Source organism: Brienomyrus brachyistius, unplaced genomic scaffold (assembly GCF_023856365.1).
Source record: "Brienomyrus brachyistius isolate T26 unplaced genomic scaffold, BBRACH_0.4 scaffold34, whole genome shotgun sequence".
Classification (NCBI taxonomy): domain Eukaryota; kingdom Metazoa; phylum Chordata; class Actinopteri; order Osteoglossiformes; family Mormyridae; genus Brienomyrus; species Brienomyrus brachyistius.
Genome location: NW_026042309.1, coordinates 143,808 through 158,620, shown reverse-complemented (window position 1 = coordinate 158,620; position 14,813 = coordinate 143,808). Strand labels below are relative to the sequence as shown.

The following is a 14,813-nucleotide window of genomic DNA, read 5'->3' as shown; positions in this document are numbered from 1 at the left end:
ATCATACTATACAGGGTATACAAAAACCAAACTTAAAGGAAGCTTTCTGTGGGGTGTTGGGAGAGTGGTATGCAAGGCAGGATGTCGGGTGATGGGGTTGTGGGCCAAGTCGAGGGGCCCCTGAAATTGGGGATCCACTCTGCTATCTGTAGGTCGTTAAAACTTTGAGCAATAAAAGTTGGAGTGCTGGCCTCCCTTGTTATCTGTGTGTGGGGTCACGAACCCCCCTTTTGAGGCCTAGGCCGATGTGTGCCTTCTCGTACCAGGGTAGGCCTTGTCTCAGGCCACCTGGAATTTAAGCTTTGTGATATGTGCATGTGTGATCCTACAACATTGATTGAGTGTCATTGTGTCAGTTATGTTCAGCTGCAGTAATACAGTGAATTTAACTTAATCCAGCAGACTGTGGTTTCATTATGTTACTCAGTTATACTTTGGGTGTCGCTGAAGCAGGACATTAATAGGACAGAACAGAAAGCCTTTATTGTCACTGTACAGGGAGGGAATACAGTAAATGGACATAAATATATAATATATAAAATGTACATATACACTGTAGGGGGCGGCATGGTGGTGCAGTGGTTAGCACTGTTGCCTCACACCTCTGGGACCCGGGTTCGAGTCTCCGCCTGGGTCACATGTGTGTGGAGTTTGCATGTTCTCCCCATGTCGTCGTGGGGTTTCCTCTGGGTACTTCGGTTTCCCCCCACAGTCCAAAAACATGCTGAGGCTAATTGGAGTCGCTAAATTGCCCATAGGTGTGCATGTGTGAGTGAATGGTGTGTGAGTGTGCCCTGCGATGGGCTGGCCCCCCATCCTGGGTTGTTCCCTGCCTGGTGCCCATTGCTTCTGGGATAGGCTCCGGACCCCCCGCGACCCAACAGGAGAAGCTGGATATACACTGTATATGTGTGTTATACAGGAGGGGGGATAGCCCCCCCCCAAATCAGGATTACATTTAATTACATTTTAGTCAGAGAAAAAAACGTATTAAACTATATTTTTCATGTTATTCAGCTCACTGAACACAGTCATTTATTTTTTTGTCAAACATTCAGTCCTGTAAAGGCAGTCCAAAGAAATGTTTAAAGCTGTTTATCTGGGTAGCAAGTGTACTTTGGCTTAGAACAAAAAACACAATTTAACATTAGAACGTGTGCAAATTAAGAGTACCACAATAAAAACTAGTAATAATTTCTTCTGTTTTCTAAAAGGTTACTGATATCTAGTTGGATGGCTAGATGAACACCGCTTCAGTACACAAACTTCTCCTCAGGGGCACCTCAGCCGTTCCACGATATTGTTAAATTTCACCAACAGCTCAATTAAATAATTAAATATATTGATGTAAAAAGTCAGTGAGAGATTGACTAGCTGTATGAGGTCTGCTAGTGGCCAAGTCAAAAAATACATGGCTGCACTGGACGGTCGCTGCAAATACTAGGATGATTTTAGCAGAGGTTCTGAAATGGCGAAGCTGACACACTTTGACAGGCATCATATCATAGTTTTACACCAACAGGAGGATAATCTAAACATCATTTTCTTTGCCTGCCTAAGACTTTTGCACAGTACTGTACATTTCAGAGTAAAAAGGATTATGAAGGTTAAAAAGCAGAGATTTTACCTTTTTGCCAGGAGAACCAGCAACACGTCACAGTGACACTGAGGAGTTTCTATAAACCTGAAACCCTGGATAGAGGGACTCAGTGAATGAGGAGGTGAATCTGTGCAGGGGGGTCAGTCCATCATAGGAGACTCTGTAGAAGGACAGAGCACCATCCCCCCAGTCCAGATACACTCCTACTCTGCGGGAGCCTGAAGGCCGTATGGGTATGAGAGTCTGTTTATCATTGTGCTGGACAGAGTAACTGCTAGTATTACAGCACAGACTCCATGACTTGTCACTGTATCCAAACCCACAGTCACTCACTCCTTTCCTCCTGATTCCTTTATAAGTCACTCCTATCTCAGCTCCATCTCCATCCCACTCAGCCTCCCAGTAGCAGCGGCCAGTCAGACTCTCTCTGCACAGAACTTGGGGGCAGCTGTCAAATCTCTCTGGATGATCAGGATATGGCTGCTCTGCCCCCCATGTCACCTTCCTGTTCCCCCCCGAAAGAGACAGGAATCTGTGTGCTGTGTTGGGGTCCAGCGTCAGGTGGCAGGAGTCTGTAGGCAGGAGGAAGAATTATTAATCCCATCAGGCCGCCTGTACTTTATGTTTCTGTACGATATAAAAACAGCACAGCTTCCCCTAACGAAGCGGGAACTGAAGCTTATGAAAAAGCTTAGGAAATGTTGGAGGGAAGCGAGCTAAACTAACAGCTTAATTACGGGTAAATAAAATTACAAAGCAGCGACATTCATCAGACATATTCATCACAAGCATATTTACCACAAAACGACACCAGAGATCAATACTAAAGTCAGTGTCTTTCCTTCTAACCGCTAATTCCGGAGCGTGAGGCCTGAAAATGGCGATCAATAACAGAATATTTAAGTAATATTATTACATGTTTAAAGTGATATTTAATAAACATTTGGACCTGGATTCTGATATAAACGTTGATTCCGGCACAAATCGTGCATCATAAAAAACAGGAAGGTTCTCATTAATTCAGAAAAATATTGCTATGAAAAACGGATTATCTCATTAATTCGGAAAAACAAAATTGATTTTTTTTCCCCAGATGAATGCAATACGCTTCCATAGAGAACCGCTTACCGCGCGCATGACTGTAGATGCTGCGCCGCTGCCGCGAGGCGTGAGCCCCGCATCTCGCGCACGCACGCGGCCGCTCTAATCTGTTAACATGGGCGCCGAAATGAAATTTGATATTTTCCGCCGCACATCCAGTGTGTCCCGGGCGCTAATTTCTTTTAGCGCCGTGGATCAGGAGAACTTTTTAATATTCACGAGTGAAGCCCTACACGATTGGCTGGCTGATTAATATTTATGAGAGGGGCACTACCTCATTGGCCAGTTAACATCGACTTGTGCTGCCTTTTTCTTATACCTAAAGCAGGGGTGTCCAAATCCAGTCCTGGGGGGGCGGTGCCCTGTGTAGCAAAGTTCTTTCCCTGTTCCACCATAAATAATTCAGCTCAAGAGCTGTGTGGTTATTAGCACAAGGAGATGAATCAGGTGTGTTAAATGAAGGAAGACCCAAAAATGTGCAGGACTCTGACCCTCCAGGACTGGATTTGGGCTCCCCTGGTTTAAGGGATTCAGTGACCAATCAGTAATATTCTTTCATGACTATTAAGGAGTGTTCCAGAACCACCGTGTAAAAATGCAAATTCACATTTTGCACTTGAGGAGAGAGTCCGGTCTCACTGCCTACAGGTGCCTCCTTAGGACGATACTAACGAATCTCACACAGAAAACACATACACACACGGCATCCGCAAAAAGAACAAATGCAAAGGATTCTTTTTTTTGTGAAATTAAAGATGTATAACTACATCAGAATAAATTTTAACCATTCTACTCTCCCACACAAACACAAATACAATACAAGCAGCTATAAAGCATTTGTAAAAAATATTTTTAAAAACGATTAAATGAATTGATAGAGTTTTTGGTGATGATTCTGATTTTTTGTTTCTCGTTTGGATGTTTGTCTAAAATGACATGAAACTCACCTAAACACAAACATGGAAATCCATCTACACACAGTGCAAAAAGCCACACTTATCACAACAATTGTGTGAATACAACCATAACATACAGTAGTATTCATGGTATTATTAATAAAAACATGCAAACACACTTACATTTCTGTAAGCCTGGTCTGGTCCTGCACTCTCCACCGTGATCCACACTATAGGAGAAGCAGAATGACATAGTACTGCTGTATCCATTTATTTATTGGTGCCTCTTCTTCACATACATGCATAAGTATCTGTAGCGTGTCAGACACACACTCTGTACTCACTGCAGCTTCTCCAGTTTACAGCTGGGATCCTCCAGTACAGCAGAGAGCAGCTTCACTCCTGAGTCTCCTGGGTGATTGTAGCTCAGGTCCAGCTCTCTCAGGTGTGAGGGGTTTGACCTCAGAGCTGAAGCCAGGGAAGAACAGCCTTCTTCTGTGACTCTACAGCCTGACAGTCTGCAGAAAGATGGAAAAAAAATCCACAATAAATAAGATCACCTGACCATTACAAGCATTACTTTTAAGCAAAAGTGACTCCTCTAATAAATATTTCAATAATCGCGCAAAATTAACAATATCTTTTGAACATTTTATAAGAACCTATACTTCTCAGAACAAGAACCAGATCCAGTTGTTATAGAATCATTTAAAAATAATCTAGACTTACCCATATTAACCAATGAAACAGCAAATGCCCTTGATGCCAGAGGTGGAGATTTCAAGTCCAGAGAGTACAAATCCAGACCAAGATTTTGTTTCAACAAACCAGTTGAATATAAAGAGTCACAGTCACAGATACTCAACTGGTTTGTTGAAACAAAATCTTGGCCTGGATTTGTACTCCCTACACCTGAACTCTCCACCTCTGCTTGATGCACCATTAACATCAGAAGAACTCCATAAGGTCCTCAACCAAATGCCTAACAACCAATCGCCAGACCGGATGGTTATCCTGCAGAAATCTATACACATTTTTGGGACATATTATCTCCACTCTTCAATAGACTGGTAAGAGAAATTAAACATGCATCACAAATCCCATCAAATATGAGCGCAGCGACCATTACAGTGTTATTGAGACCTGATAAAGATCAAACACAACCCTCCAGTTACCGGCCATTACAGTGTTATTGAGACCTGATAAAGACCCAACACAGCCCTCCAGATACCCACCACTCTCACTAATGAATACAAACTTGAAAATCATTACAAAAGCTCTCGCCACTCAGTTACAAATAGTCATTCCTACTATCATCCATCCTGATCAGACAGATTTCATCAAGACAAGACATGCCTCGGACAACATCCATAGATTATTTAATTTAGTCAGTACTGCTCAGCATACCCATACTAAAACCATGATTACATCATTAGATGCAGAAACGGCATCTGACAGTCAGTTGGACATTCCTCTTTAATACATTGCATAGATTTGGCTTCGGAGAGTCGTTCACCCACTGGGTTAAAATACTGTACATCTCACCCAAAGCTACAGTGTCACAGATGGGATCACATCACCTGCACTCACACTCCGGCGGGGAAGACGGCCTGCATGCCCACTCTCTCCTTCACTGTTTGCCATCTTCATAGAAACAATTGTGGCAGCAATACGACAGAACAGTGAAATAAATGGAATTCATACTAATAAGTCAACACAAAATTAATCTCTATGCAGATGATATCTTGCTGTTTTTATGAAACCCTCAATACAGTATATGAAATTGAAATTTTATTAATACCTTTTCAAAATATATAAAACTACACAATAAACAGGAAAAAAAACCCATAATATTCTCACTGTCTGAAGATGCCTGGGATTCAGCCGATCAGGATGGTCCATTTCACACTGGAAATATCCGGTACTTGGGTATCTACATCTCCCACAGGCTGTCTGACTTGGTTACCCCCAACTACACCCCCTTACTCAAAGCAATAGATGAGTCTCCCACTTCAATCAATAAAAATAAAATTACTCGTCCAGAATAATTTCAGAAAATTCTTTCAAACTCATTAATGTCACATTTTTGCTGGAAAAACAAAAACACAAAATCAAACATTCCACATTACAGAAAAATAAATCTCAAGGTGGATTACAAGCTCATTTTTCTTAATTATTACTTAGCAAATCAACTGCAAGACTTAACTAAATGGTCACACTACAGCAGTAACAGCAGCTCATGGTTACAGCAGGAGCAGCTGTACTGTAAAAATCTCAGACATGCAGACTTACTCAAAATGTCATTAAAGAAACAAAACTGCTTTAACAACACAGTGCTGCCATTTCCACAGCACTGACAGCCCAATGGAAAGCCAGTAAAATCACTAACTGTACTCTCAGAGCCTGTAAATACACGCCAATCTGGAATAATCTGGACTTCCTACTTCACAATATCACTATTCACTATCACTCACGGGGACAGAAAGGGATTACACATCTCCACCTCCTTTTCAGTAACAGTCATTTCATGACATTCGAAGACTTAATCCATAAATAGGAGTTGAGAATATGCAATTTTCCTAATATTTACTAACTGAATCCAGCATCAAAACCAAAATGAACCTCACATAATACACTGAATCCTCCTCAGATGAGAACATTCTGCAAATTAAAAATAAAAAGAAACCTCTAGAATATATAATCCTCCATCTGCGACATACACATTGATATTTGTACCAAAAATTAATTGGAATAAGGACCTTATCTTTTCCCCCAGCTCTGATTTCTGGATGGACGTCTGCAACAACATATTCACAGTGACAAATACTGGCCTTCAGTTCAGTACAAAGTAATTCACATAAAACATGTGACTCAATATACAAATAGTAGGCAGTACTGATACCTGCTCACAGTGTACAAGGGGTGTCACAGATAATTATCTGCATGCTCTGTGGGCCTGTATACCTGCTCACAGTGTACAATGGGTGTCACAGATAATTATCTGCATGCTCTGTTGGCCTGTATACCTGGTCACAGTGTACAATGGGTGTCACAGGTAATTATCTGCATGCTCTGTTGGCCTGTATACCTACTCACAGTGTACAATGGCTGTCACGGGTAATTATCTGCATGCTCTGTTGGCCTGTATACCTGCTCACAGTGCACCATGGGTGTCACAGGTAATTATCTGCATGCTCTGTTGGCCTGTATACCTGCTCACAGTGCACCATGGGTGTCACAGATAATTATCTGCATGCTCTGTGGGCCTGTATACCTGCTCACAGTGTACAATGGGTGTCACAGATAATTATCTGCATGCTCTGTGTGCCTGTATACCTGCTCACAGTGCACCATGGGTGTCACAGGTAATTATCTGCATGCTCTGTTGGCCTGTATACCTGCTCACAGTGCACCATGGGTGTCACAGGTAATTATCTGCAGGCTCCGTTGGCCTGTATACCTGCTCACAGTGCACCATGGGTGTCACAGGTAATTATCTGCAGGCTCCGTTGGCCTGTATACCTGCTCACAGTGCACCATGGGTGTCTCAGATAATTATCTGCATGCTCCGTTGGCCTGTATACCTGCTCACAGTGCACCATGGGTGTCACAGATAATTATCTGCATGCTCTGTGGGCCTGTATACCTGCTCACAGTGTACAAGGGGTGTCACAGATAATTATCTGCATGCTCTGTGGGCCTGTATACCTGCTCACAGTGCACCATGGGTGTCACAGATAATTATCTGCATGCTCTGTGGGCCTGTATACCTGCTCACAGTGTACAAGGGGTGTCACAGATAATTATCTGCATGCTCTGTGGGCCTGTATACCTGCTCACAGTGCACCATGGGTGTCTCAGATAATTATCTGCATGCTCCGTTGGCCTGTATACCTGCTCACAGTGCACCATGGGTGTCACAGGTAATTATCTGCAGGCTCCGTTGGCCTGTATACCTGCTCACAGTGCACCATGGGTGTCACAGGTAATTATCTGCAGGCTCCGTTGGCCTGTATACCTGCTCACAGTGCACCATGGGTGTCACAGATAATTACCTGCATGCTCTGTGGGCCTGTCTACCTGCTCACAGTGTACAATGGGTGTTACAGATAATTATCTGCATGCTCTGTTGGCCTGTATACCTGCTCACAGTGCACCATGGGTGTCACAGGTAATTACTGTATGTTCTCTATAGGTGAAAGATCTGGACTGCAGACAGGCCAATTCAGCAGCCGGACTCTTCTCCCACGAAGCCATGCTGTTGTAGTATCTGCAGTATGTGGTTTTGCATTGTCCTGCTGAAATACACAAGGCCTTCCCTGAAACAGACGTCCTCTGGAGGGGAGCATGTGTTGCTCTAAAACCTTTATATACCTTTCAACATTCATAGCTCCTTCCAAAACATGCAAGCTGCCCATACCGTATGCACTTATGCACCCCCATACCATCAGAGATGCTGGCTTTTGAACTGAACGCTGATAACACGCTGGAAGGTCTCCCTCCTCTTTAGCCCGGAGGACAGGGCGCCCTTGATTACCAACAAGAATGTCACATTTGGACTCGTCTGACCATAGAACACTTTCCCACTTTGAAACAGTCCATTTCAAATGAGTCCTGGCCCACAGGACACGACGGCGCTTCTGGACCATGTTCAGATATGGCTTCCTTTTTGCATGATAGAGCTTTAGCTGGCATCTGCAGATGGCACGGCGGATTGTGTTTACCGACTGTGCTTTCTGGAAGTATTCCTGGGCCCATTTAGTAATGTCATTGACACAATCATGCCGATGAGTGATGCAGAGTCGTCTGAGGGCCCGAAGACCACGGGCATCCAATACAGGTCTTCGGCCTTGTCCCTTTCGCACAGAGATATCTCCTGTTTCTCTCAATTTTTTTGATAGATGATGAGATTTGCAAATCCTTTGAATTTCACGTTGAGGAACATTGTTTTTAAAGTATTCCACAATCTTTTTATTCACTCTTACACAGATTGGAGAGCCTCTGCCCATCTTTACTTCTGAGAGACTCTGCCTCTCTGACATCCCTTTTAATGCTGATCAGGTTACAGACCTGATATCAATTAACTTAATTAGTTGCTAGATGTTCTCCCAGCTGAATCTTTTTAAACTTTCTTGCTTTTTCAGCCATTTGTTGTCCCTGTACAGACTTCTTTAGGACATGTAGCAGGCATCAAATTTGAAATGAGCTCATTTACTGGATAAAGGTCTACAATTTCCCAGTTTGAACATTTGTAATATTATCTATGTTCTGTTGTGAATAAAATATAGGCTCATGTGATTTGAAAGTGTTTTATTTGTTATTTCATTCAAATATAAAGAACTTTTCTAGAATTCTGGTTGTTTGTATGTTTGCTGGGGGTGGCATGGTGGTGCAGTGGTTAGCACTGTTGCCTAACACCTCTGGGACGTGGGTTCGAGTCTCCGCCTGGGTCACATGTGTGTGGAGTTTGCATGTTCTCCCCATGTCGTCGTGGGGTTTCCTCCGGGTACTCCAGTTTCCCCCCACAGTCCAAAAACATGCTGAGGCTAATTGGAGTTGCTAAATTGCCCATAGGTGTGTATGTGTGAGTGACTGGTGTGTGAATGTGCCCTGCGGTGGGTTGGCCCCCCATCCTGGGTTGTTCACTGCCCATTGCTTCCGGGATAGGCTCCGGACCCCCTGCGACCCAGTAGGATAAGCGGTTTGGAAAATGGATGTATGTTTGCAGCAAACTATTTTGTGGATAAAAGCTACGTCAATGTCCGCCCCCCCCCCCCCCTTACTTTTTTGCTGTTATTTTTATTAATTATTATTATTACTGTTTGATTCATGTATTGTATGTTTCAATCATTACAGATATGTATGAAAGTGTGTCTGTGTATGTATGGACATTCATATCTATGTATTAATATACACTGCTCAAAAAAATTGAAGGAACACTTTTTAATCAGAGTATAACATCAAGTATATTAAACTTCTGGGATATTGATCAGGTCAGTTAAGTAGCGGAGGGGGTTGTTAATCAGGTTCAGCTGCTTTGGTGTTAATGAAATTATCAGCAGGTGAACTAGAGGGGCAACAATGAGACGACCCCCAAAACTGGAATGGTTTAACAGGTGGAGGCCACTGGCATTTTTCCTTCCTCATCTTTTCTGACAGTTTTTTCACTAATTTTGCATTTGGCGACGGTCAGTGTCACTACTGGTAGCATGAGGCGATACCTGGACCCTACAGAGGTTACACAGGTAGTCCAACTCCTCCAGGATGGCGCATCAATACGTGCCATTGCCAGAAGGTTTGCTGTGTCTCCCAGCACAGTCTCAAGGGCATGGAGGAGATTCCAGGAGACATGCAGATACTCAAGGAGAGCTGACAGGGCTGTAGAAGGTCCTTAACCCATCCGCAGGACCGGTATCTGCTCCTTTGTGCAAGGAGGAACAGGATGAACACTGCTGAAGCCCTACAAAATGACCTCCATCAGGCCACTGGTGTGAATGTTTCTGATTGTGTTCTCAGAGACAGACTTCATGAGGTTGGCTTGAGGGTCAAACGTCCTCTAGTGGACCCTGTGCTGACTGCCCAGCACCATGGAGCTCGACTGGCATTTGCCATAGAATACTAGAATTTGCAGGTCTACCACTGGCACCCTGTGCTTTTCACAGATGAGAGCAGGTTCACCCTGAGCACATGTGACAGACATGAAAGGGTCTGGAGAAGCCATGGAGAACGTTATGCTGCCTGCAGCATTGTTCAGTATGACCGGTTTGGTGGGGGGTCAGTGATGGTCTGGGGAGGCATATCCATGGAGGGACGCACAGTCCTCTACAGGCTAGACAACGGCACCTTGACTGCCATTAGGTATCAGGATGAAATCCTTGAACCCATTGTCAGACCCAATGCTGGTGCAGTGGGTCCTTGGTTTCTCCTGGTGCACGACAATGCCCGGCCTCATGTGGCAAGAGCATGTAGGCAGTTCCTGGAGGATGAAGGAATTGATACCATTGACTGCCCCCCACGCTCGCCTGACCTATAGACCAATAGAACACCTCTGGGACATTATGTTTCGTCCATTCGATGCCACCAGGTTGCACCTCAGACTGTCCAAAAGCTCAGTGATACCCTGGTCCAGATCTGAGAGGAGATCCCCCAGGACACCATCCGTGGTCTCATTAGGACCATGCCCCGACATTGTCAGGCATGCATACAACCACGTGGGGGCCATACAAACTACTGAGTATGATACTGTTACTGTAATGAAATTTCAGCAAAATGGACTAGCCTGCCACATCATTTTTCACTTTGATTTTCGGGGTGTCTTTGAATTCAGCCCTCTGTAGGTTGATAATTTCATTTCCATTAAACGATGTGGCAGTCTTTCATTCCTAACACATTACCCAGTCTACATCAGTATAGATATCCAGCATGATTTTTTTCCCCATTGATATCTGATGTGTTTTCAGTGTTCCTTTAATTTTTTTGAGCAGTGTATATGTGTAATAAGTTACTTACTTACTAATTTCTTTTTGACAATTACGGCTCCTATCATCCACAACCATCATATATAAATACAATCCTGTCTTCGTTTTTTTTTCCTTCTTTGCATTTCTCTCCTTTTCTTTTCCTCTCCCCTCTACGACTCCTCACATTAAATACTGACTTCACTCGCCCCCCATTCCTGCCACTTCCACTAGCCCCTAGTTTGGGGGAGTGGTTCTTTTCGCCTCTGCCTCTGTGTGGGGCAGGTCACCTAATGCACTGGGGGTGGGGTGTCACAGACACGTACCCTGTCACAGACACTCTCACACACACATACTCTGTCGCAGACACTCTCACACACGCGTACCCTGTCGCAGACACTCTCACACACGCGTACCCTGCCGCAGACACTCTCACACACGCGTACCTTGCCGCAGACACTCTCACACACACGTACCCTGTCACAGACACTCTCATACACACGTATCCTACCACACACTCTCACACACACGTACCCTGTCGCAGACACTCTCACACACACGTACCCTGCCGCAGACACTCTCACACACACGTACCCTGCCGCAGACACTCTCATACACACGTATCCTACCACACACTCTCACACACACGTATCCTGCCGCAGACACTCTCACACACGCGTACCCTGCCGCAGGCACTCACACACACACGTACCCTGCCGCAGACACTCTCACACACACGTACCCTGTCACAGACACTCTCATACACACGTATCCTACCACACACTCTCACACACACGTACCCTGTCGCAGACACTCTCACACACACGTACCCTGCCGCAGACACTCACACACACACGTATCCTGCCGCAGACACTCTCACACACGCGTACCCTGCCGCAGGCACTCACACACACACGTACCCTGCCGCAGACACTCTCACACACACGTACCCTGTCGCAGACACTCTCACACACACGTACCCTGCCGCAGACACTCTCACACACACGTACCCTGCCGCAGACACTCTCACACACGCGTACCCTGTCGCAGACACTCTCACACACGCGTACCCTGCCGCAGACACTCTCACACACGCATACCCTGCCGCAGACACTCTCACACACGCGTACCCTGCCGCAGACACTCTCACACACGCGTACCTTGCCGCAGACACTCTCACACACACGTACCCTGTCGCAGACACTCTCATACACACGTATCCTACCACACACTCTCACACACACGTATCCTACCACACACTCTCACACACACATACCCTGCCGCAGACACTCTCACACACGCGTACCCTGTCGCAGACACTCTCACACACGCGTACCCAGTCACAGACACTCTCACACACGCGTACACTGTCACAGACACTCTCACACACGCGTACCCAGTCACAGACACTCTCACACACATGTACCCTGTCGCAGACACTCTCACACACGCGTACCCTGCCGCAGAAACTCTCACACACGCATACCCTGCCGCAGACACTCTCACACACGCGTAGCCTGTCGCAGACACTCTCACACACCCGCACCCTGCCGCAGACACTCTCACACACACGTACCCTGTCGCAGACACTCTCACACACACGTACCCTGCCGCAGACACTCTCACATACACGTACCCTGTCACAGACACTCTCACAGACACGTACCCTGTCGCAGACACTCTCACACACATGTACCCTGCCGCAGACACTCTTACACACACGTACCCTGCCGCAGACACTCTCACACACACGTACCCTGTCACAGACACTCTCACACACACTCCATTATATGCGAGTCCGCTATATCCGATGCTTTTTCTCCATATTCTTAAAGGTGCACAGCTGGAAGACCTCGTCCATTATAGACGATATTCCATTATAATGAGATTATACTGCACCTCCAACTCCACCTAGCAGACATACCTATGAGGAGATTGAGGTATGGACTGATTCTGATCATGTATGGACTAAACACCCCGGGATTCAAATACATCGTCCACCGTGATTCACCCACATTATTGTTGTGCCATAGGTGAACTGCACAAACATGTTTTTCACTGATCACTTATATAACTTGTTTCTCACAGAAAGAGCTAGAACACCTATCTTGCCTTTCCCAGCGGAAAGGGACGCTTATCTTTTCTCTCCCAGGGGAAAAGGGAAAGCCTTGCTCAAAATGCTTCGTAACCACAAGCGCAAACTGCCTCACCTGGACAGGAATTGGAGAATAAAGAGCACAGTCCCTGAGGGGAGGGGTGACCCTGGCCAGCTCGCCCCCTGTCCGCACGCGTACTGCTCCAGAGTTAGTATAAAGGAAGGGGGAGAGCTCAGCACTGACTGGAGATCAGCCGTGGGATAGAGCGCGCATCGCCCGACACTTCTCAGGAATCACGTGTTGGTTTCCTGCCAGGACTGAAAGGGGCTCCCCAGTCCGTGTGTGAAGGTGGGTGATTATAGCACGTCCGAGTGTAGATGGCTTGTGGCTTCTTTTTCATTTTATTAATTAGTGGGATTACCTATCATCCATCCATCCATCCATTTTCCAAACCACTTATCCTACTGGGTCGCGGGGGGTCCGGAGCCTATCCCGGAAGCAATGGGCACGAGGCAGGGAACAACCCAGGATGGGGGGCCAGCCCATCGCAGGGCACATTCACACACCATGCACTCACACACGCATTACTATGGGCAATTTAGCAAGTCCAATTAGCCTCAGCATGTTTTTGGACTGTGGGGGGAAACCGGAGTACCCGGAGGAAACCACACGATGACATGGGGAGAACATGCAAACTCCACACACATGAGACCCAGGCTGAGACTCGAACCCGGGTGTGAGGCAGAGTGCTAACCACTGCACCACCATGCTGCCCCCGATTACCTATCAATGCTTATAAAATATATCATAATTTTGTATATATTTTAAAAAATATTTCTAAACTGACCAAAGCGAACCTGATTGTTCCTTCGACAGCCCTATATCCCCCTCTCACATTAAAACAATATTCTAGGTGGGGTCTTACCAAGGAATTGTATAATCTTAGCATCACCTCATTTAAATTAAACTCCACACACCTAGAGATGTAACCCAACATCCTATTGGCCTTTTTAATTGCTTCCCCACACTGGCGAGAGTGGGACATGGAAGCATCAACATACATACTGAGGTCTTTCTCATAAATCAGCTTTCAGTGGAACCCGTAAAAAATCGGTACCTTATATTTCTGCTCCCTGCATGGATTAGCTTACATTTATCTACGTTAAATTTAATCTGCCAGCTATCAGCCCAGTCGCTAATTAAATCAAGATCCCGTTGTAGCCTCTCTGCTGCTGGATCAGTATTTGCTACATCATCCACCTTGGTGTCGTCTGCAAATTTAACTAGTTTACTGTATGTATTGTTGTCAATATCATTAATGTAAATTAGGAACAATAGTGGTCCTAAAATTGAACCCTGAGGTACCCCACTATGAACGCAGGCCCACTGTGACATTGTGCCTCTAATAACTACCTGCTGCTTCCTGTCTGTTAACCAGTTTTCAATCCAAGTTACTACAGTTCCTAAAATCCCTGCAACTTTGAGCTTAAGCAAGACCCATTTGAGGGGGACAACATCAAAGGCCTTCTGCAAATCTAAGTATATTTTGTGACCAGTTTCTATTTTTGCTTCCTCAAAGAACTCAAGTAAATTAGTTAAACAGGATCTACTTCTCCTAAATCCAGGTTGGTTACCCCTCAGAATGTTATTTGTATCCAGGTTA

At 45.3% G+C, this 14,813-nt stretch overlaps 1 protein-coding gene and 1 long non-coding RNA gene across 9 annotated transcripts in view; both read right to left on the bottom strand.

Annotated features, from left to right (window-relative positions):
• Positions 1–1,527: 1,527 nt before the first annotated feature.
• Positions 1,528–14,813, bottom strand: part of LOC125721539 (NACHT, LRR and PYD domains-containing protein 3-like) — a 45,158-nt gene continuing 31,872 nt past the window's right edge. For 6 of the 7 annotated variants that reach the window (XM_048997469.1, XM_048997468.1, XM_048997472.1 and 3 more), the window contains 3 exons: positions 3,942–4,115; positions 3,781–3,827; positions 1,528–2,172 (listed from right to left, as the gene is read on the bottom strand). In XM_048997469.1, the coding sequence (XP_048853426.1) occupies positions 1,655–2,172; positions 3,781–3,827; positions 3,942–4,115 (739 nt within the window). In that variant the 3' untranslated portion in view covers positions 1,528–1,654. The remainder of the gene's footprint in view (positions 2,173–3,780; positions 3,828–3,941; positions 4,116–14,813) is intronic. The other variant, XM_048997474.1, reaches the window with a different exon arrangement.
• Positions 6,498–8,480, bottom strand: LOC125721567 (uncharacterized). 2 transcript variants are annotated; one of them, XR_007385827.1, is made up of 3 exons: positions 7,678–8,480; positions 6,748–6,871; positions 6,498–6,623 (listed from the first exon to the last, which is right to left on the bottom strand). It is a non-coding gene; the product is annotated as an uncharacterized LOC125721567 (long non-coding RNA). The 2 variants fall into 2 exon arrangements; XR_007385828.1 differs by having other exon boundaries at positions 6,810–6,871.